At 36.4% G+C, this 19,539-nt stretch overlaps 1 protein-coding gene across 1 annotated transcript; it reads left to right on the top strand.

Annotated features, from left to right (window-relative positions):
• Window positions 1-6,593: 6,593 nt before the first annotated feature.
• Window positions 6,594-13,490, top strand: pafah1b2 (platelet-activating factor acetylhydrolase 1b, catalytic subunit 2). Its single transcript, XM_030154304.1, has 6 exons — window positions 6,594-6,870; window positions 7,300-7,381; window positions 8,099-8,188; window positions 8,542-8,658; window positions 9,856-9,978; window positions 10,526-13,490. Exons 2-6 carry the CDS (start codon window positions 7,301-7,303, stop codon window positions 10,802-10,804), a joined length of 690 nt encoding a protein of 229 aa, XP_030010164.1. The 5' UTR covers window positions 6,594-6,870; window position 7,300; the 3' UTR covers window positions 10,805-13,490.
• Window positions 13,491-19,539: the final 6,049 nt, after the last annotated feature.

The raw sequence follows: 19,539 nt of genomic DNA, 5'->3' as shown, positions 1-19,539 counted from the left end.
TACATGCACACACACACACACACACACATACACACACACAGGCACACAGGTCAGCCAAACTTGGGTTACTTTCTATCTAACACATAAGAGTAAACATTAATATTAACACCAAGTTTAATGACTATTTTCGTTTGTGAGCTCATTTTTTAACTCCAGACACAGACTTGCGCTCGCACTCCCTCACACACACACACACACAATACACAAAAGGAAAGCATGCCTCCACAGGTTCTTTCTTCTTCTCTTCTATTGCCTTATAGAGTATATCTGCGCTAACCTTGACCCTTTCAGCTCCTGCTGTTGTTCTGGATCCAACAGCCTCTGTCATTGGGACTTGTCTCATCTTTCCTCTTCCAGTTTCAGCCGTTCTCCTGCATGTTTTGCAGTTGAAAAGTGTCTGTGGAGCGGCCACTTTCGTTCGTGTTCCACCACAATATTGCAGGCAGTGCAGAGCAGTATACCTCCGCTTTTGTGGAACACATCTGGAAACTGACGTGCACGAACTTTGGCAGTGATATTTGTCGGTAAATATGAGTGTTTTGAATCGCACGTCTTCATCTTCTCAACTGTCAACAAGGAAGTGAACGTGATAACGTACATGTCACGTAGACAGGGGTGGGCGAAAGGGGGCTAAGGTGATTAGTCAAATTTGCGGAAAATTCGCAGTGATTGGACGAAATTGCAGCACCGCACAGAATTTGCGGTAATTGATTGAATTTGCATTAATAGTCGCAATCGCAACATCACAAATTCCTGGAGGGACTGTCCAGATGTACAGGTACATCTACAAAAAATTGAATGTCATGAAAAAGCTCAATATTTTGTCACTCATTTCAGAAAGTGAAACCCATATATTATATAGACTCATTAGACATAGAGTGGAATATTTCAAGCCTTATCTCTTGAAACTTTGATAATTATGGCTTACAGATAATGAAAACCCAAAATTCAGTGTCTCAGAAAATTAGAATATTGCATAAAATCAATAAAAAAAAGGATATTTTTAACAGAAATGTCAGGCTTCTGAAAAATATGTTCATTTGTATGAGCTCAGTACTTGGTTGGGCCTCCTTTTGCATGAATTACTGCATCAGTGTGGTGTGATGATTTGTGGTGCCATGGCATCTGCTGGTGTTGGTCCATTCATGCAGGAGAAAGGTATCTCCTAAAGCTGCACAGCCACCATACTTTGATTGAAATATACTATACTGATCTCTAATATTTTATTCTAAGTTTTATAATAATAACCTACTATATATAAATATTTTTTTGGAGGAATGATGAATAATAGTCATGCATTGTATTATGTACTTTAGTGCATACAAACATCCGTAATATGTGACGCATTCATCAATTGGAGCATTTCAAGTCATTCTTAAAAAGATAAAACCTTTATTGCATGATTATCAAATACTTTTACTGTTTGCAGATGCAAGAAAAAAAAAATTCATTGTTTACCTGTACCAACATACATGGACAAACAGTAAAAGGACATCTCTTTATACTTTATACCGAGTTACAAGCTACCTTTTTATGAAATGTTTGAAGAAATGTCACAGAGAATCAGTCGTAGTGCGGTTGTGCACAGGGTATAAACTTGATAAAGCATTGAGTAGAATAAACATTTTTGTGTTGCCGTCCTATTTCTTTTTTTTTACTTTCCTAGATATGAGCATCAGTCCTTGGTGTGTTTTGTATTTCAGTATACATGGACAGTCTATTGACTCTCAGTTGTTTTCTTGGCATTTGAAGGATAGTGACAGCCTCTGTTTGTTCACAGGGCCTGAAAGTGACTAAAGATCCAAGGCTCCCCTTTTATATTGTACTGTCATGTTGTGCTGTGTTGTATGTCTGTGTTGAAGAAAGACACATATGATTATACACAATGTAATGTGGTATTTGCTTTCTCGTCTTTTAACACCAGCTCATAAAAAGTTTACTGAGAGCCCTCCCTTCTGTTTTTATCAGCATATCACTTTGAGCTCCTATTATGCAAATGAAATCACAGCTCTATAAACCATATGTAAATAGAAACCACACATGGACGGCCATGGCTCAGGATGTAGAGTGGTTGTCCAATAACCAGAGGTAGTGGTTCGAATCCCGCTCTGTCCTAGTCATGCACTGTTGTGTCCTTGGGCAAGACACTTCACCCTCCTTGCCTCCAGTGCTGCTACTCATACACTGGTGTATGAATGTTCAGTGGTGGTCGCAGGGGCCATAGGCGTAAAATGGCAGCCACGCTTCTGTCAGTCTGCCCCAGGGCAGCTGTGGATACATATGTAGTTTATCACCACCAGAGTGTGAATGTGTGAGTGAATGAATAATGGATCCACTGTATGTGCTTTGAGTACGTGTTTATAGAAAAGCGCTATATAAATCTAATCCATTCGTGTATTATTATTATTATTATTATTATTATTATTGTTGTTGTTGTTGTTGTTGTTATTATTATTATTATTATTATTATTATTATTATTACAAGCATGTCCAGACAAAATTACAGTCATAAATTTGATCAACAGTGTTCTGATAATCAGAGGAGTAAGTGAAGTTTTCCTGTTCTGTGCTGTTTGTCGAGATTCTTTCTATTTTTCAGCATGATTTGCCAGCCGAGATGAGTCAAATTGCCAAAATTTCAGATCTCAATGTCAGGAAATTTGGTTGAAGCTTTGGTAATTGATCTCTGTGTTCCAACCATCTTTTCAGGACGCTCAAAGTAGTCTTTAGATACAGATAAAATGACCAAAATCTCATGTCCTTCAAGTTAACTGACCATATATATATATATATATGATGCAGATTATTCAAACTCACCAGGCCCTGATAATCCTCCCAAGATAGCAGGATATTTTGATAAGTGACATTAAACTTTCTGCTGAGGATTATAAAATATTTCCTGCAGATTGCAAGGACTATCAGTGGAAAAAAACTTGTTCTTGGAGCCAATTACACCACAGGATTTTCAGTTCCTGTCTGCACTTGTTCAAAGAGGATAACCTACTACTGGGAAATAGGCAATTACTCTCAACACACATGGCAGTAGGTTTTATTTACTCTTTTGGGTGGATACATTAAGTTGAGGTCTGGTGCTCCTTCTGCAGGAAATTTTCAGCGTCAGAATTTTTTTCCTTCATTCTAGTCAATTTTTCTGCACTAATTTGTGACTTTCGTGTTCATTTCATGGTGGAAATGTATAAAGGAAAACACTAAATTCACCAAAAACTGAACCAGAACTATATACAGTATTTACTCTCCTGCAGATGACTTTCCTTGTTTACTATCCTACAAACACGTATAGGCCTAATCTACACTTTTGTTCACTTGTGTGTCTTTTGTTTGGGGTATAACTTCAATAAGTGTGCATGTGTTCATGTCAATTATACATTCATTGATTTTAATTAATTTATAAAGCCCTGGACTGTAAATGTTAATATGTGGTGAGTAGGATTTGCACATTCAGAACATATTGTATCTGTGTTTTATGATTGTGTAAGAATACTGAGGCTTAATAAAATTACCAAACCTATTAAAGGGGATAATTAACTCAGAAGATTCATTGGTTTTACATCCTCATTCAAGTCCTCTAATGGTTTCATGCTTTTCTTGATCAGGGACAAATGCACATGACCCTAAATATTCAGGCTAGAATCAATAGAAAACTCACTGTTTGTCCCTGAAAGCCACTGCTTTTTTAGTTTAGTTTTAGTTTATTTCATTGACAAGATAAACGAAGTCAGACAAAAAAAAAAAAAAAAAAATCTGCTTTTACATGTCAGCAAAATGGCCTCATTATGAATGCAATGGATCACAAAGAGGAACAATCCGTTGTTATTATTATTATTATTATTATTATTATTATTATTATTATTATTATTATTATTATTATCATTATTAGGCTCAGTGATCATATACCGTCTTCAAGAGTCATGATTTATTTTCTGGTTACATTTTAATTTTATTCCATTATTTCTTGTAATAGGAAGCTCATATTTCCCTTTTTTCCGAGAGGACTGGAATGCAGCGCTTGATCTCAGTGACCCATGATGCATTGCGATCATCACAGATTAGAGATGGGAGAAGCGGGAGAGCGACTCATACGGATCTAATGTCAATGGAGCAAAGATGTCGGCTGTGCTCACTTCAGATTGAACCGTTACCGATGCCCGGGAACACGTTTATCCTCAATAGTCGGCGTATGACTTCAGCTAGAATACTATCAAATAGTAGAGACTAAACTCGTAGTTGTAAAAATGAGGGAAATATTTTGGAAGTGTTTGGAAGTTTAACGGCATTGTCAAAAACAACGACACACCCATGAATCATTGCGGGAGCAGTAGTGGAAGGGACATTTGTGCCCTGCGTATGAGCTGTCAGGAATCACCAAAGAGAGTTCAGGGAAAACGAAACTTAGGATGTTTGGGAAAAACAACATCTGCTGATAAAAAGTGAAGATTTCTAATGTGAATATGCTGTCGTATTTAATATTTCAGGAGTTTTTAAAAAATGTGATTATAATGTAATTCTACTTAACCAGGAGATTAATACATAATAATGACTAAGACATAGGCTAGTAATTATACTAAATTAAAGTATTTTGGAGGGTACTAGCCCAGGGGAAAATAAGTGTGATATATTAAAAACGCTACTCTTCTGTATATTTCTATTCATAAATCAATCATTTACTGTTTTTAAGATGAAATTCATCTGTGTATGCCTGTTGAGTGTTTTTATTTGTTTTACTGTCTCAGGAATGAGAAATGTTGAAGATGATTTTCTGTCATGACATATAATAAAGTATTGTGGTTCTAATTTTGAGTTGTCCTATTTATTTTTATTTTATTTATTTTGGACATGCAAAGACACAAAACTAAGCAAAATAAGACAAAAATAACAAGATTTTTATTTTTACACAAATCCTACAATGTGCCTTAGAATACTTTTTTAATCTTGCATGTTTACTTGGATTTTTTTGACTCCAAATAGTAAGACACACCACAAGTTTCCAAAGAGCACCTGTGGATAATCACCAAGAAAACCTAGCAGCACTTCCACTCCGTTGGTTTAAAAGCAAAATAACATCTAAATGAACATAATCTCTCTTCAAGTACCTGTCTGAATTTGCATGGTTGAAAAGGAGTAGGAAGAAGTATAAACTATGTTTCTGTTACTTGTACAAATTAGGTTTAACCATAGCTTTATGAACTTTAATTGTCAAGAAACTCTGTGTTATTGTAAATAGGTTTGATTTATATCTTTTATATTTTACTATAGTTTATTTTTTATACCACTTCTGTATATTCTTATTCTATTTCTACATCTGTTTTTAATTGCATGTCATTTACCTTGCAAGGTGAGAGAGAAACAAATATCTCAATTTTCTGTAAGTCCCGTGCAGCTAGTGAACTGACAATAAAAAAAAATCTTTGAGTCTTTGGTAGAGAAAGGCCAAGAAACTCATTCAATATTTGGAGCTTGTCTATTAAAAATGCCCTTTGCTATTAACAACTGTAAGGGTAATAGTTTAAGTATGGAAGTAAATCTGTCTCATCAGATTTTGAGTTATGAAAGCTACTGAATTTCTAGCACTGAATATTTTTGCACTGAAATTAGTATCTGATTTTTTTTTTTTTTTTTGCACTGAAATTAAGTATCAGATTTTTTCTTTTTGCACTGAAATTAAGTATCTAAATGTTTTGTCTATGAAGTCAACTATGTTCACAAATTTAGAATTTTAAAAATTCAGATACAAAAAAATGAGAAGCAAAAAATTCAGATGCAAAAAAAATCAAAAGCAAAACATTCAAAAGCAAAAAAGTTCAGATACTTAATTTCAGTGCAACAAAAGTTCAGATACACAATTTCAAAGCAAAAAAAAAATCAAATACTTAATTTCAGTGCAAAAAAAAAAAAATTCAGATACTTAATTTCAGTGCAAAAAAAATACAGTTACTTAATTTCAGTGCAAAAAAAGTTCAGATACTTAATTTCAGTGCAAAAAAAAAAAGTTCAGATGCTTAATTTCAGTGCAAAAAAAAATCCAGATACTTAATTTCAGTGCAAAAAAAGTTCCGATACTTAATTTCAGTGCAAAAAAAAAAATTCTGATACTTAATTTCAGTGCAAAAAAAGTTCAGATACTTAATTTCAATGCAAAAAAATTTTGATACTTAATTTCAGTGCAAAAAAAAAAGGTTCAGATACTTAATTTCAATGCAAAAAAATTTTGATACTTAATTTCAGTGCAAAAACAAAGTTCAGATAGTTAATTTCAGTGCAAAAAAAAAAAAAAATCCAGATACTTAATTTCAGTGCAAAAAAAGAATCAGTGCTACAAATTCAGTGTCTTTTATAATTCAAAATCTGATGACACAGATTTACTTCCATACATAAGAGGCACCATCTGGAAAACAGGATGACATTGAATTGAAATATATTTTATTTTATTTTATTTTATTCCTTTTTTGTGGTTTGATAATACAACAAATTTTGTAATACTCGTAGTATTCCTATAGAGAAAACAACCTTCAGTAGTACCATTGAACTCTGACAGTGTCGTTGCCTGACAGACTGTACTCGGGGTATACTGTATGCTGTGCTTTGCCTCTCAGTCTCCAGCAGCGGTACGGCCGATGGGAACACATCGGCCTTCTCTCCATAAAACTGTCTCTGCAGCCTTACCTTCCGACACACCTTTTGTTGTCTGGTCAAGCTGGAGCCGGAGCTAACGGAAGCTAACGGAAGCTAATAGGAGCTAGCGAGCAGCATCACCCGCATCGACTCACTACCCGACACCGGTGAAGTGTAGTTTGGGCTAAAGAGTTCCTCTAAAGCCGAAAAGAGGAGAAGTGACGACCGACACCCTGACAGGTAGTGTTTTACGACAAAAACAGACAATGTAACGACTGGAAATGTTTAATACAGGATTTATAGAAGGGCGGGCGTGTCAAATGTTTAGTGTCAAAGATGCAGCCATGGCAGTCTTCACTGGTTAGCTAGCTAGCTAGCTAACTAACTAACAGCTAACGTCTGATAAACAGTAAGCTAAACGTTTAATGCGATCTGCTTTGTGATCCATAAGCTGCACCCTGAAAGTGAAAGCAGCCTACATCAGGTTTATCAGGCCAGTCTGTCTGCCCCAGAAACATCAAGCTGCCGCCGTTGCATGACAGTGATGGTTGCTGCTAGCCGGTGCTGATGCTTTCCTCCTCTATTTTCAGGCATTGACCTCTTCCTCCTTTAACCTGCTATGTGTTTGTGGTGCTTTATTTGTGTGTGAATAATGGCTGTCTCCTGCAGGATGAGTGGTGATGAGTTGAACCCAGCTGCAGTGGCTCAGCCAGTGGAGGATGTGCAGGGAGATGGACGATGGATATCACAGGTTGGCGGTCTTTCTTTTTACACTGACTCTTAACTAGTGATTTATTGCTCGTTATACATGCAGACCTCACACATTTCGTCATCTGGAGGTGATCCATGATATCTCTTATAATAGGGTTGTAGGATTAGCTCTCAGGTAGTATTATCTACAATTCAATTTGGACAAATTTAAATAAGACTAAGCCAGCTTTAAGTCACCTCTCTCTATTGAGCTCATTGCTGATAAGGAGGTAAAACATTCTGTAGATCCTCATACATATTATTTACTTAGTCAACAAAACAATGGTCCATAGGTAAACCTGAAATAGTCAATCAGAAGAGAAAGAAACACTTACCAACAACAATTTTGTTTTCTTAGTCACACAAAACAGTAAATTTTGTATTTTAGACTGATAATCATTTAAGCAACTGACCATCACATGAAATATTCATTGCCATATTATTAAAATAACTGACAACTTCATTTATTTATTTATTTAATTATTTACCTCTAATAGAAAAATGGATAAAACCTTTATTAATCCAAAAGTAAATGTTTGAAAAATACTATTATTTCTGTGTGATCACCAGCTCCTGCTTAGGGGCACCTTTTCTTAGGTCACTGCCAGGTTAATCCTGCAAAGCCAATTGACTGAATCCGACTGCTTTACTCTGAACTCTTGATCAGATGGCGCACCAGACGTTCTTATAAGTTGTGACGATTGTTTTTGTTTTTCAGCACACGCGATTTGTACAGGAGTGTAAAGACGCTGAGCCAGATGTGCTCTTCGTGGGTGATTCTATGGTACAGCTAATGCAGCAATATGAGGTGAAGGAAAACCTTTTGTCTGTCTCCAACTCTTCAGATTTTAGATTATTTATTTATTTATTGATTGATTATAATATAATATGAAGATTAAAATAACAAAACAGTATATGTCACTCATTCAGAATGTTTTTAAAATAATACAAATAATGTGCATTCAGTCATTGAACTATTTCTACATATTATTTTACTGATTAGTAGTTGGTTTTTTTTGTTTGTTTGTTTTTTTACTGATTATGTATACTAATGTGTTTTGATTAACGTGTTGTACTCTCAGCATCACCAACTTGTTGCAGGAGTACTAGGAGTTCCTGAAGTCATAAATGTTGATATTAAGTGCAGATTGTTGTCTGCAGATCTGGAGGGAGTTATTCTCTCCTCTTCATGCACTGAACTTTGGTATCGGAGGGGACACCACCTGTAATGTCCTTTGGAGGCTGCAGAATGGAGAGCTGGAGAACATCCGTCCCAAGGTAAAACTGAGACTGTTAATTAACACTGGTCTACATTTTTTTTTTTTTTTTTTTTAGAAATGATCTGCCTCTGAGATAAAATGTGCTAAATATTACGTATTTGAATATGATTAATTGGAAAACAAATGACAAAAGTGCTGTTTGTAAAGTGTTATTACACATATATATTGGTTTATGTACATTTATACAATAGATTTATAAATCTTCCACTAGATTGAACCTGTGAAGTGAATATATTGTAATGTGCAGACAGTGTTTTGAAGTAGATCTGGTAGGTCTGAGACAAATATTCCTTTTGAGTAAAACCCATTCTCTCGTTAATTCTCGAATTTCACATTTTGACCCAAGACTGTATCATGGAAACTTTAGCCAGTCAGCATTTTTGACTTGATTTTCCTTGGTCAGTGACTCACACATGGTAAAATTTCACTACTTTTATTCTGGAAGCATTTACTTGTAGACCGTTGTAATCGGAGAAAGACCATTTGTGTGTTTTTTAAATTGTACAGATATTTGTGTTGACTGTGCTAAATACAAGTGTTAAGAACCACCGATGCACAATGTCATCTGATCAGTTGGACCACTTGCTGAGGTGGTCAGGGACACATTTGACAATGTATTGTTTGTTATCCTTATGCTAATGTTTCCTCATGTTTCTCTGAAAAGAATGTAACAGGCAAGTATTTCATCAGTACTGGAAGTATATATTGGGGAAGAGTGTGAATGCTTGAAAAACTTGGGGGGGATCACTTGGTTCATATCTGTATATGACTTCTTTAAAGTGATAGCAAGCATTTAAATTTGTTTTTGAGCTTTTAACTGAATCATTTGATTTAACTGTAATGGTACACTGTAACACTACAAATATGCAACTGTCTTAACACAATGTAGAAACAAATTTGACTCTGAGACTCATGACAGTACAGACAAACATGTTTGCATCTATAAAAGGAATTGATAAACTTGGAGGCATACGATACTAATAGATTAGACATTGTGGAACCACTTCTGAGATCTCATCCTCAGGCAGTAACACAATCTGAACTGGAGACTTCGGAGCTGCATGATGAAGTGAGGTGTGACTGGTGATATGTTTCTGTCTCCACTAATGTTCAAAACATTCAGGGTAAACAAGGCCTACTTGTGTTTGCAGTTTATTCACTGAAAGTTAAAGTGTCTGTGTGTGTTTTTGTTCAGGTGGTGGTGTTGTGGGTAGGAACCAACAATCATGAACATACCGCAGAACAAGTTGCTGGAGGAATTCTTGCCATTGCACAACTGCTCACCTCACGACTGCCCAGGGCGAAGATAGTTGTATTGGTAAGTAAAATATTAATGATAATTTCTATGTTTTTTTAAGCAGATATTTTGGCAAATTACATATTTTCTGATTTATTTTTCTCTAGCAATGAGTTTGAAATTAACTAGGTTTCTGCAGGTCACATTGTCTAAAATCGAAGAATCAGAATTTATGCTCTTAAATGTCTTAAAAAATAATTTTGGCTGGTTTTAAAAACTGAGTGGCTTGAGGGTCTGTTGAAAGTAAGTCTGCAACTCCTTGTTCATGAAAATGCACAAATTAGGAATTTTGGGTATGAAGGCAAAAGAGTTGCATGGGCCACTGTCAGACTCCTGCCATCATCCAAGATTCCTTTGTATTCACATCAGTGGCATCACCAAAGTCCAGCCCTGGTGTGATGGGACATGAAATAGTTCATGATTTTATTTATTAAGGTCTTAAATGTAATTTTTCTGAAACCTGCTGAAACCCTGGTTTAAACATTTATCCAAACCAACTCAGAATGTCAGGGGTTAAATCATAACACTGATCTACACTGAGCTGTAAAATGATTGTGTTTATCTTTAGGGCCTTTTGCCTCGAGGTGAGCGTCCCAACTCTCTGAGGGAGAAGAACACAGCTGTTAATGGGCTCCTGCGTTCGTGGCTGCCACGACTGGGCCAGGCTCAGTTCCTTGACGTGAGCGGGGAGTTCGTCCACTCTGACGGAACTATCAGCCCACAGCACATGTTTGACTTCCTCCACCTGACGGCGACAGGTTACCGCACTGTGGCGAAGCCCCTCAGTGACCTGCTGCTTCAGATACTGGAGGAGACGCCAGAGGAAAGACGAGCGTCGCTGGTTTGAGAAGCAGCACATTTATCCAGAGCCATGTCTCACCCACTGCTGTGGGAGACGGGGGAGACATGCCCCTGGTACATGGAGGAGGAGGAAGGGCTCACTCATAGGAGGAGGGGGATGCACCTTGATATGAGTGGGCCTGTGCGAGGTGTGGGATCACATTCATGAGTGTAGGGGCGGGTGTGGAGAGCTGCTGAAGAGGGAGAGAGACCTCACTACAGGTAGACACTGTGACTACAGTAGTTAGCTCTATTGCAAACAGATTTACACACATCAGACTATTCTGAAGGATAGACCAACTGCAGTGGCATACACACACACATACACACAAATTCATTTTGGCCTGTGAATAAAGTGTTTCCATTTGTCACCTATGCCATGAGATACAACTTAATTCAGTATGATATGAAGAGTATGAAAACTTTTATTTAATGTTTTCAGAACCCCACTTCTTTAGCCTTGAATACGTCCTGTGCAGGAAGGTCAGGCATCCAACAGTGTCTGTTTACATGCACTAAATGTTCAGTTTTTGTCCTTATTCTGAAAAAGATAATATTCTTACCAAGTTCATGAAAATTCCACTAATCCTGTTTGCCTACAGTTGTGTATACTCCAAATAACCTTGGATTTTTGTTTTGCTAGTTTTCCACTGGTTGTCGAGTTACCCATCTGTGCAAACATAGCCTCCCACTTTCATTCCTTCAACTACTTTTTGGCAAAGGGTGATATTTGGATATTTGTACATATCTAAAAACCTGTTGATATCCATGTCACTCATAATGGTTAACAGTAGATGTGTTCTCCTTCTCAACAAAAATGTGGGCTTTTCTTGTGGCCTTGGATGTCTATCCAGAGCCTTTCAGACTGTAATCTAGTGGGTTTGTGTACAACACACAGAGTTGAACTGTGTGTCACAAACTGTAGTAATGATCCCAGTTTAGATGCATATTCCTAAAGTACTGTAACCATGACCAAAGAATATATCCCACATGTCTTAACCAAAAGGCGCTTCATTAACAAACAAACAATAGGCTGTTTACATGTATCAAATTCAGAATGTGGTGTGTGGAATATTCCTGTGCATCTGTTCGTAGTGATTGTAGGAGTCTGACCGATTTGCTAATGAGTGGCTCCTGCTAACATACACACATACACACTGTGTATTGCAGTTGGCCGTATGCAAAAATAACACTGTCAGTTGGACAGTTTTAATTTAAGCTTACAATCCATCAAAACAGATGATGTAAAAACAATTATGATAAAGTCTGCCTCAGCCCTTATGTGTGATATTTTATACACAAAGCCAAACATGGGGCACCCGATCTAATAAATGTTCACTTTTTAATACAGTGTAATCTCATGGACATGTGTCATTATTTAGTCTTTGAAGCTGTTAATTGTTTTTTTTGTTTGTTTTTTTTTAAATCCCTCCATATTTACTGATGAAGTACTGATCCACAGTGCACACACAAACACAGTAAATTATTACTCCTCTGCAGTGTCTTTACACACAGTTACTGAACTAAACTCAGACCTGATGTTGCTGTTGATCGTCGCATGCTGAAGCCTCAGCTTGGTGGTGAAAATCAGTCAACGCTTCTGTCAATACATGAATATAAATCAAAATCATGTGCTTAGTCATTTATCAGTGATGTTACGCATTTTAATCGCTGTCAGATAAGCTGCACAAGTCTTCCAAACACTGCCGACCCAACTGCTGAGTGCAAAAGCTTCTGCCAAAAACAGATTTTTGTTTTTTAACCATTCCAAGCTAATTTTCATATTATGATACTGAATTAGACATAGATATATTGGCCATGACGTTCCAATGTCTTAAAGACTGTATGCATTTTTATTATTTATACAACATTACAGCTTTCACTATGCATTTGCTCATCACCTTGTGTTTCTCATGCTGACACATTAAAGTGAAACTTGCGCTCTTTCTGCTAAAGGCAGTAGAACAGACGTCTGTATCTCACACTAATATATATATACAAACGTTTAACACACTGACCAGCACAGGCTCTCTCTCCCTCTCTCTCCTTATTACATAATTACAGTATTTCCTCCCAAAAGCACCTCTTTACCTTTGTTTTCTCACTCCCTGTGTATTTTTAGTCGACTCTCACCCAGCCATGCCGCCTGACTTCTCTAACTGGTATAGCAGCTGAATATTTCTAGAAATAATTAGTAGCGTTAATGTGAAGCTACTGACCACAGCTATAACAGTTGTTGTCTGCACCACGCTACACGCTAAAGCGCTATCACAGGTCATGTTAAAGAACGCCATTTTTATGTGAGCTTATACTGTGGCTGTTTATTTCATGGCTCAGTTTTGTTTAAAATGTGGCTGAGAGTCTGTTGTCGAACATCAAATTACCTGAAGTTACTGCTGTCTTAAGCTCTGCACATTTGTGTGCTGTGTTAAATAGTGTAAATGTGTGTGTGCCTTAAGTGTTCATGGGGACGGTTGTGTACAGGATGTCTGCTACTGGATCGTGTCAGTTGGACGTATGAGTGTCTAGACGGGACCCCGGTTGTATATACCACATGATGTTTGAAAGGGGGTCCAGACTGTGGGAGTCTGTGTTTGGTGCGATACAGTATTTGCACTGTGGCTCGTCATGTTATTGAAGTAAAGCATTCCAATAAATAAAAAACAAACAAAAAAAAAAAAAAAACTAAAGGATGTAATCACATGGCGGTGTGGTCTTTTATTTTGTTGAATTATGAGGAATTGACATGTTTGGAGGAAGAATACATAACATATCTATGCAACAACATGGATGTATTCATTCATTTACACTGTTGCCCATAAAGTTGGAATAATTTTGTTTTCAGACATTCCTTTTTATTCCTATTTATAGACATCAGTAATCACCTTTGACCTGATTTAATGATTACATACTTTTTTTTTTTTTTTTTTACTTTTCATTCAATGGAATCTCAAAGTGCTACAGAGAAATGAAAGTCCTACATTAAAAAATAAAATACTACATTAACTGATAAAAATCCAGTGCTGCTTTTGAGGCAGTTCCCAAATGGATTTTTCTCAATTTTTAACCTTTTTTAAGTGATTTATCACCATTTACTCAATATTATGTTCTGTATTTTCCATTTACAAGTAAAAATCAGGTATTTTCCTATATCTAATGTACTGATTATGTAAATGTTCATTAAAGCTCAGATTAAAGTTTAAAACAGAGAAACCTGAAGAAAAAGGTTTTTTCTTCTGCAAAATATATCATTAATTGAATACAAAATAAGTGTCTACAACCACTGTCATTTAACAAACTCCACAGGTTTTACTGGTGAATCAGTGTTGTAGAAGATGAGGGTGTTTCAACGTTCACTACGGAGCCTCTGAACGTCCAAATGGGTCATATCTGATGACCATGAAAAGATGATAAACTGCATTTTACACCAATTCTTTACATGTATTGATAGGATTAGTTGATTAACAGGTATTAAACATTTTATTTAAGTGAATGATTTTGGTTGTTGGTGGGTGTTTGGGTCTTTATGGGTTAAAATAAATTACTACATTAAAAAATAAAATACTATATGTAAAACAAAACATCATGGTGGGCCATAAAAAGCCTGTCTATACAGTAATAATGATCACATTTCAGATTTATAATCATTTATCATCATGTCAAATAGTCCTGATGTAAAACTACATTCTGAGCTGAAGTCATCGTGTCCTTTCATTTGTTCAGACTCTGACCAACAGAGGGAACCCTTTGACTGTTCAACTAAATTGAAGCCGACACTAACAAGGCCCACTGCTCCTCAGCCCCCTCTCCTTTGGCCTCACTTGTCCTTATTGCCTCTTTAATTTGCTTTCACAGAGTTTATCTCGCTAATGTAGTAATAATCTTACAACAGCACTCAGAGGCAATGTAAGCTGATGTAAAAAAGCCCCCCATTAAACATTTAGAAGACCTGCTTGTGTGTATCTGAGTGCAGACATGTTGTAAAATGTCTTCTTAATAAACCATTGCCTCATTTTTGATGTTGCTCTCATTAATTTTAACGATGACCCAAAACTGTCCAAGTGAAGCAAAAATAGTTGCTCCATCTGGAGTTTCCAACTGGAGATTGTCTATTGCGTCTTTTTTTAATTAATTTTTTTTAGGAAGATTTAATCAATATAATAAAACAAACAGGAGGACTCACTCCGCATAGGCGTCCAATAAGTCCACTTGTCCTCTAGTTCCACAATACAACCACAAATAAACCTGTGATTTCCTGGGACTTCTTTGTCATTTGTCGTCACTGGTTAGTTTAACTGACCGTCACATGATGTCTGTCTGCTGGTTCCAGTTGGATGTTTTTTTTTTGTTCATTCTTTTTACAAAGCAGCTCATGTTTTTACTGGTGTTTGTCTGTAAACATCAAGGGATGATGAGTACAAGGAGTGGATTAACTTGAGGACTGAGAAGGCAGGCTCTGAACTACTGGTGATTAAATTAGACAAACCCACAGACTGATATTAAATGGTCTGGAAGGATCTTTTTTAGTGTTTATTAAAGGACAAAATGTGCAATAGGAGTTGGACTTTGTGTTGGTAGTATATGCGCTCTTCATGGACTTTCTAATGTTTTTAAACTGTATTTTGTATGTATGCATGAATTCCTGCCTTTGATCAGATTTTAAGGATTATTTATTTATTTATTTATTTATTTATTTACCTCCCTTCCTTCCTTCCTTCCTTTCTACCTACCTATCTACCTACCTACCTACCTACCTACCTACCTACTTTCTTTCCTATCTTCTTTCCTTCCTTCCTTCCTTCCTTCCATCTTTCCTCCCCCCTTCCTACCTTTGTACCTACCTACCTACTTTCCTTCCTTCCTTCCCGCCCTCCTTCCTTCCTTTTGTCCTACCTACCTACTTTCCTTCCTTCCTTCCTTCCTACCTACTTTCCTTCCTTCCTGCCTACCTTCCTTCGTACCTACCTACCCACTTTCCTTCCGTCTTTCCTACCTACCTACATTCCTTCCTTCCCTCCTTCCAGCCTACCTACCTTCCTACCTACCTGCCTACTTTCCTTCCTTCCTTCCTGCCTACCTGTCTACTTTCCTTCCTTCCTACCTACTTTCCTATCTTACTTCTATCCAGCCATGGATCAGCTTTGTGCTGTTGACCTTAACCAGTTTAATCTAATACTGTCTTGTTCAGTCTGTGTTGCTAATTTAGATTTTTTTTTTTTTTTTTTTTTTTTTACTTCTCTCACTTAATCTGGGGTCCTCAAATCTTTTAGAAAGTGGAAAATATGTCCACTCTACACCTCTTTTTATAGATTAAGGGGTTTGTCCTTGGCCCATGCTTTACTCTTTCACCATATTGCATGTAAATTGTTACAGTAGTTTTAATGTAAATCCTGCAGACAGATAGATAGGAATGACCACATAACCCTTTTGGTGGAAGCAATAATAATAACATGCAGGAATATATAGGAGTGAAAAACAGGAGTAATGGAGAAGCTTCTTGGTCAGTGAGATACAGCTATAAGCATATGAGGACAAAGCATTTGACTTCTAACACATGCCTGAAAAATAGAATCTGCAACTGAGCCGAAAGCACATGCTTCAAATAAAAAATGTTGTATTCCAGGAAAGATCTTTCAGTCTATAAATCAGTCTTTGGAGTTTCTCGTTGCCCAAAAGTATGCAGTCCAGACTTTATAGAATAAATAAGGTATGCCTTTCAGAACCAATTAACCCTTTAAGCTCAACCTCACATTTAGTAATCTTATGTGCCATGTGAAAGATAACATGGCAACACTGAAAATTCAAGCAAATTTTGGCTGATTTTTCTTTTCCTGAGTGGTGCGGTTATAAACACAAAACATTTCAGCCACATTAACCTGCGTTCACTCAAATAAATCATTGTTAAAAGGTATGTTTCTGTAGCTGCTATAGGGATCTCATGGAAAAATGTGCAACCTAAACCTTACACTTTCTCTGATCCAAATCTAAATGTCCATTTCATGCTTTTATGAATCTTAAATAAGCCATGCAGTCTGTATGTAAATATTTGGCTGGTTTTTCTTTTAACGCTCTGTATTAAAATGGGAAACAATAACATTCTAATTCCCATAGGCATTAACACAGACAGTGGCGTCACCAGAAAGTCAGTTACACCCCGATAAAATCTACATCTGGCATTATGTGTAAGTTTAAGTTTAGTCTGCTGGTGATCTATTGCACTGTTTAAAATTTGGCTTTGGTTCAGTATTAACAAGGGTTGCAGACTTTGGGAGTTGAGACTAGTTTCGATCTGGAGATTTGAAAGTATTACATCCCATCTAGGTACAGTCATCCATGAAGGGGTCATATGTGAACCTGTGCAGGGTCAGGTTTGGTAATACGCTGACAAATGTGATAAATGCTGCAGTAGTTACAACATACATCCTGGTATTAAACCAATGCATCATCTGCCATAGATGTAATGAGGTTTTATACTGTATCTACAGTAAAAACGCAGCAGAGCTTTAGACCAAGGACTCAGCATGGTCACTGGTGGTATATTTAACTGTCTGCTTATTTACCACCTCAGCAGCATCACAAGCTATTATGCATCTGGTCCAAACTGGACGAAAAAAAATACAAAAAAGGCAATACGTATGAAGCCAGTTGTCCATAAGTCTGTTTTGGGGTTTAAAAAATCCAAAAGAGGCCTGCACGTAATATATTTCTTGATAATTCCTATATTATCTGAGCATCCAGAAAGAAATCAGCTTTGTTTTCTGTCTGAATCACATTTGTTCAAGTGGTTTGGTGGCTATAATAGCTTTCATATGTCTTTCATTAATTACTGGCAGGATCCATAAGTTCATGTTTATCTCGATGTCTCTGCTGCGTGCCCTCGTGATCTTGACATTCTTGGTTAAAAGATAAACGAAGTCACATGTCATATGTTATAACCTAACAATCAGTTTTGTCATTTAGGAGGAAATGAAATAAAGAAGTTGAAAATGTTAAAACCACAAGTCCAAAAACCAAAACCTCAAAATAAAGTTTATTTTGTGACAGAGCTATTCTTAATTTATTTTTATTCTTAGTAGTGCACTTATTTATTTTATGTGTATTAAATTTATTTCTATTATTTGGTGTTTGAAGTGTATGTGTTATCAGGGTCAGCCACATGAGGGCACTCAAGAGCTCATCCCCAAACACATGGTAGATTAAATGATGTTTACAATGGAGGGAGAAGTATACTTTACTACTGCACTACAAAGGAAAAGAAAAACATCTGCATTCAAAAACTTAGTTAAGGGTGAGGATTTAAGTATCCTCAGCAAATTGTGCTTAGAGTGTGAAAAGTCTATTGTAGAGTAAAAGGGTCTATGTCTTTCTATTATAGCTGTATGGTTAATGGTTGGTTGGTTGGTTTATTTTAAATCAATATTATATATCATTGGTTGTGTAATCTTAATCATTTGTTTGGAATGTTGCTGTCTTTTGAGAACAACATTTTTTTTAAACAAGGTTTTTTTATGAGCTCAAAAAAAGACCTGTTTTCCTATTTATAACAATGCATTTCCCAGTGAATACAAGAGAACTTTTATCTCTATTATCTCAATTTTAGAATCTTAAATTTAGTATTAAAGTCATAAAAGAATGTTTTATCATTCAGTTTTTCACCAACATCCAAATCTAATTGGGATAACAACATGTCAGACAAATGTAATGGAGTAAAAGGTCCAATATTTGCTTCAGAGATGTAATTAAGTATAAAGTTGCAGAAAATTGAACTAAGTAAAGTGAATGTACCTTACGTTTGCATTCAATTACATTCATTCATTCACTTTCAAGCTTAAGCCTCGAGAGGGTTGAAAGAGTACAGCCTATACCAGCCACCAATGGGTGAACATTTAAAACAGCATATGACTTTCATCACACATCTTTTTTTAAATGTGTAAAACCCCAGTGATAGTGTAATTATCACTAATCCATTAGTCTTCCATGCTTACGCACCTGAATCACTTCCTTCACGGTGAACAGTTTTGAAGATGACTCCATCATAAACACAGTCTGCTTGTTTACATAACAAACTGAAACGTCACTTGGGCCTTTTCTGAAATTTTGTTGCGAAGTGCATTGTGGGAATGGGAATTCCACGCAGCAGCAATTTTGCTGTCTCTTCATCAGTGCTGTACCCAAATGTCACCTTTACCTCCATCCACCAACTATACTCATTCTTTAAGACAACCCTGGTGGACTGTATAATTTCATGTTGTAGCGACATGGCTTGTTTTCTTGCCAAATCTGTGAGAAACCACTTTTGCTCGGTCACTTTGTCGAATTCTTATATCTCGGGTTTTACAAATTTGAAAAAACCTGGAGGAGGTGTCTGGGGAGAGGGAAGTCTGGGCATCCCTGCTTAGACTATTGCCCCTGCGACCCGGCCCCAGATAAGTGGTGGATAATGGATGGATGGAAAAAAAAAATTATGATGCAAGTCATATGCTGCTTTAAGAACAATAATTTACTAAAAGTAGCTGTCGTCCAGTACTATTGAATTGAGGGGAAATGTAATACATTTACACTACAGAACAAATTATGTATTTGTTTTTCAGACATTCCTTTATTGAAAAAAAAAAAAGACACATCTATAAACAGCTGTGTATGAGGTGACATAAAATTTAAGAGTTTATTTAGCTGGAATCTGAAAAGTATCTAAAGTGAGTAAAAAGAACAATATTTATGTAGAAGTATAAGTAGCATAAA

This window comes from Sphaeramia orbicularis, chromosome 14, assembly GCF_902148855.1.
Source record: "Sphaeramia orbicularis chromosome 14, fSphaOr1.1, whole genome shotgun sequence".
Taxonomy (NCBI): domain Eukaryota; kingdom Metazoa; phylum Chordata; class Actinopteri; order Kurtiformes; family Apogonidae; genus Sphaeramia; species Sphaeramia orbicularis.
Note: the sequence above shows the minus strand (reverse complement) of the source record. Positions and strands in the feature narration are given on the sequence as shown.

Excerpts from the sequence above, each read along its gene's own strand:
- pafah1b2 (XM_030154304.1), top strand. The coding sequence starts at position 7,301 with ATGAGTGGTGATGAGTTGAACCCAGCTGCAGTGGCTCAGCCAGTGGAG. Across the intron at positions 8,659-9,855 it reads TGGAGAACATCCGTCCCAAG|GTGGTGGTGTTGTGGGTAGG; the intron begins GTAAAACTGAGA and ends GTTTTTGTTCAG. Across the intron at positions 9,979-10,525 it reads GGGCGAAGATAGTTGTATTG|GGCCTTTTGCCTCGAGGTGA; the intron begins GTAAGTAAAATA and ends GTTTATCTTTAG.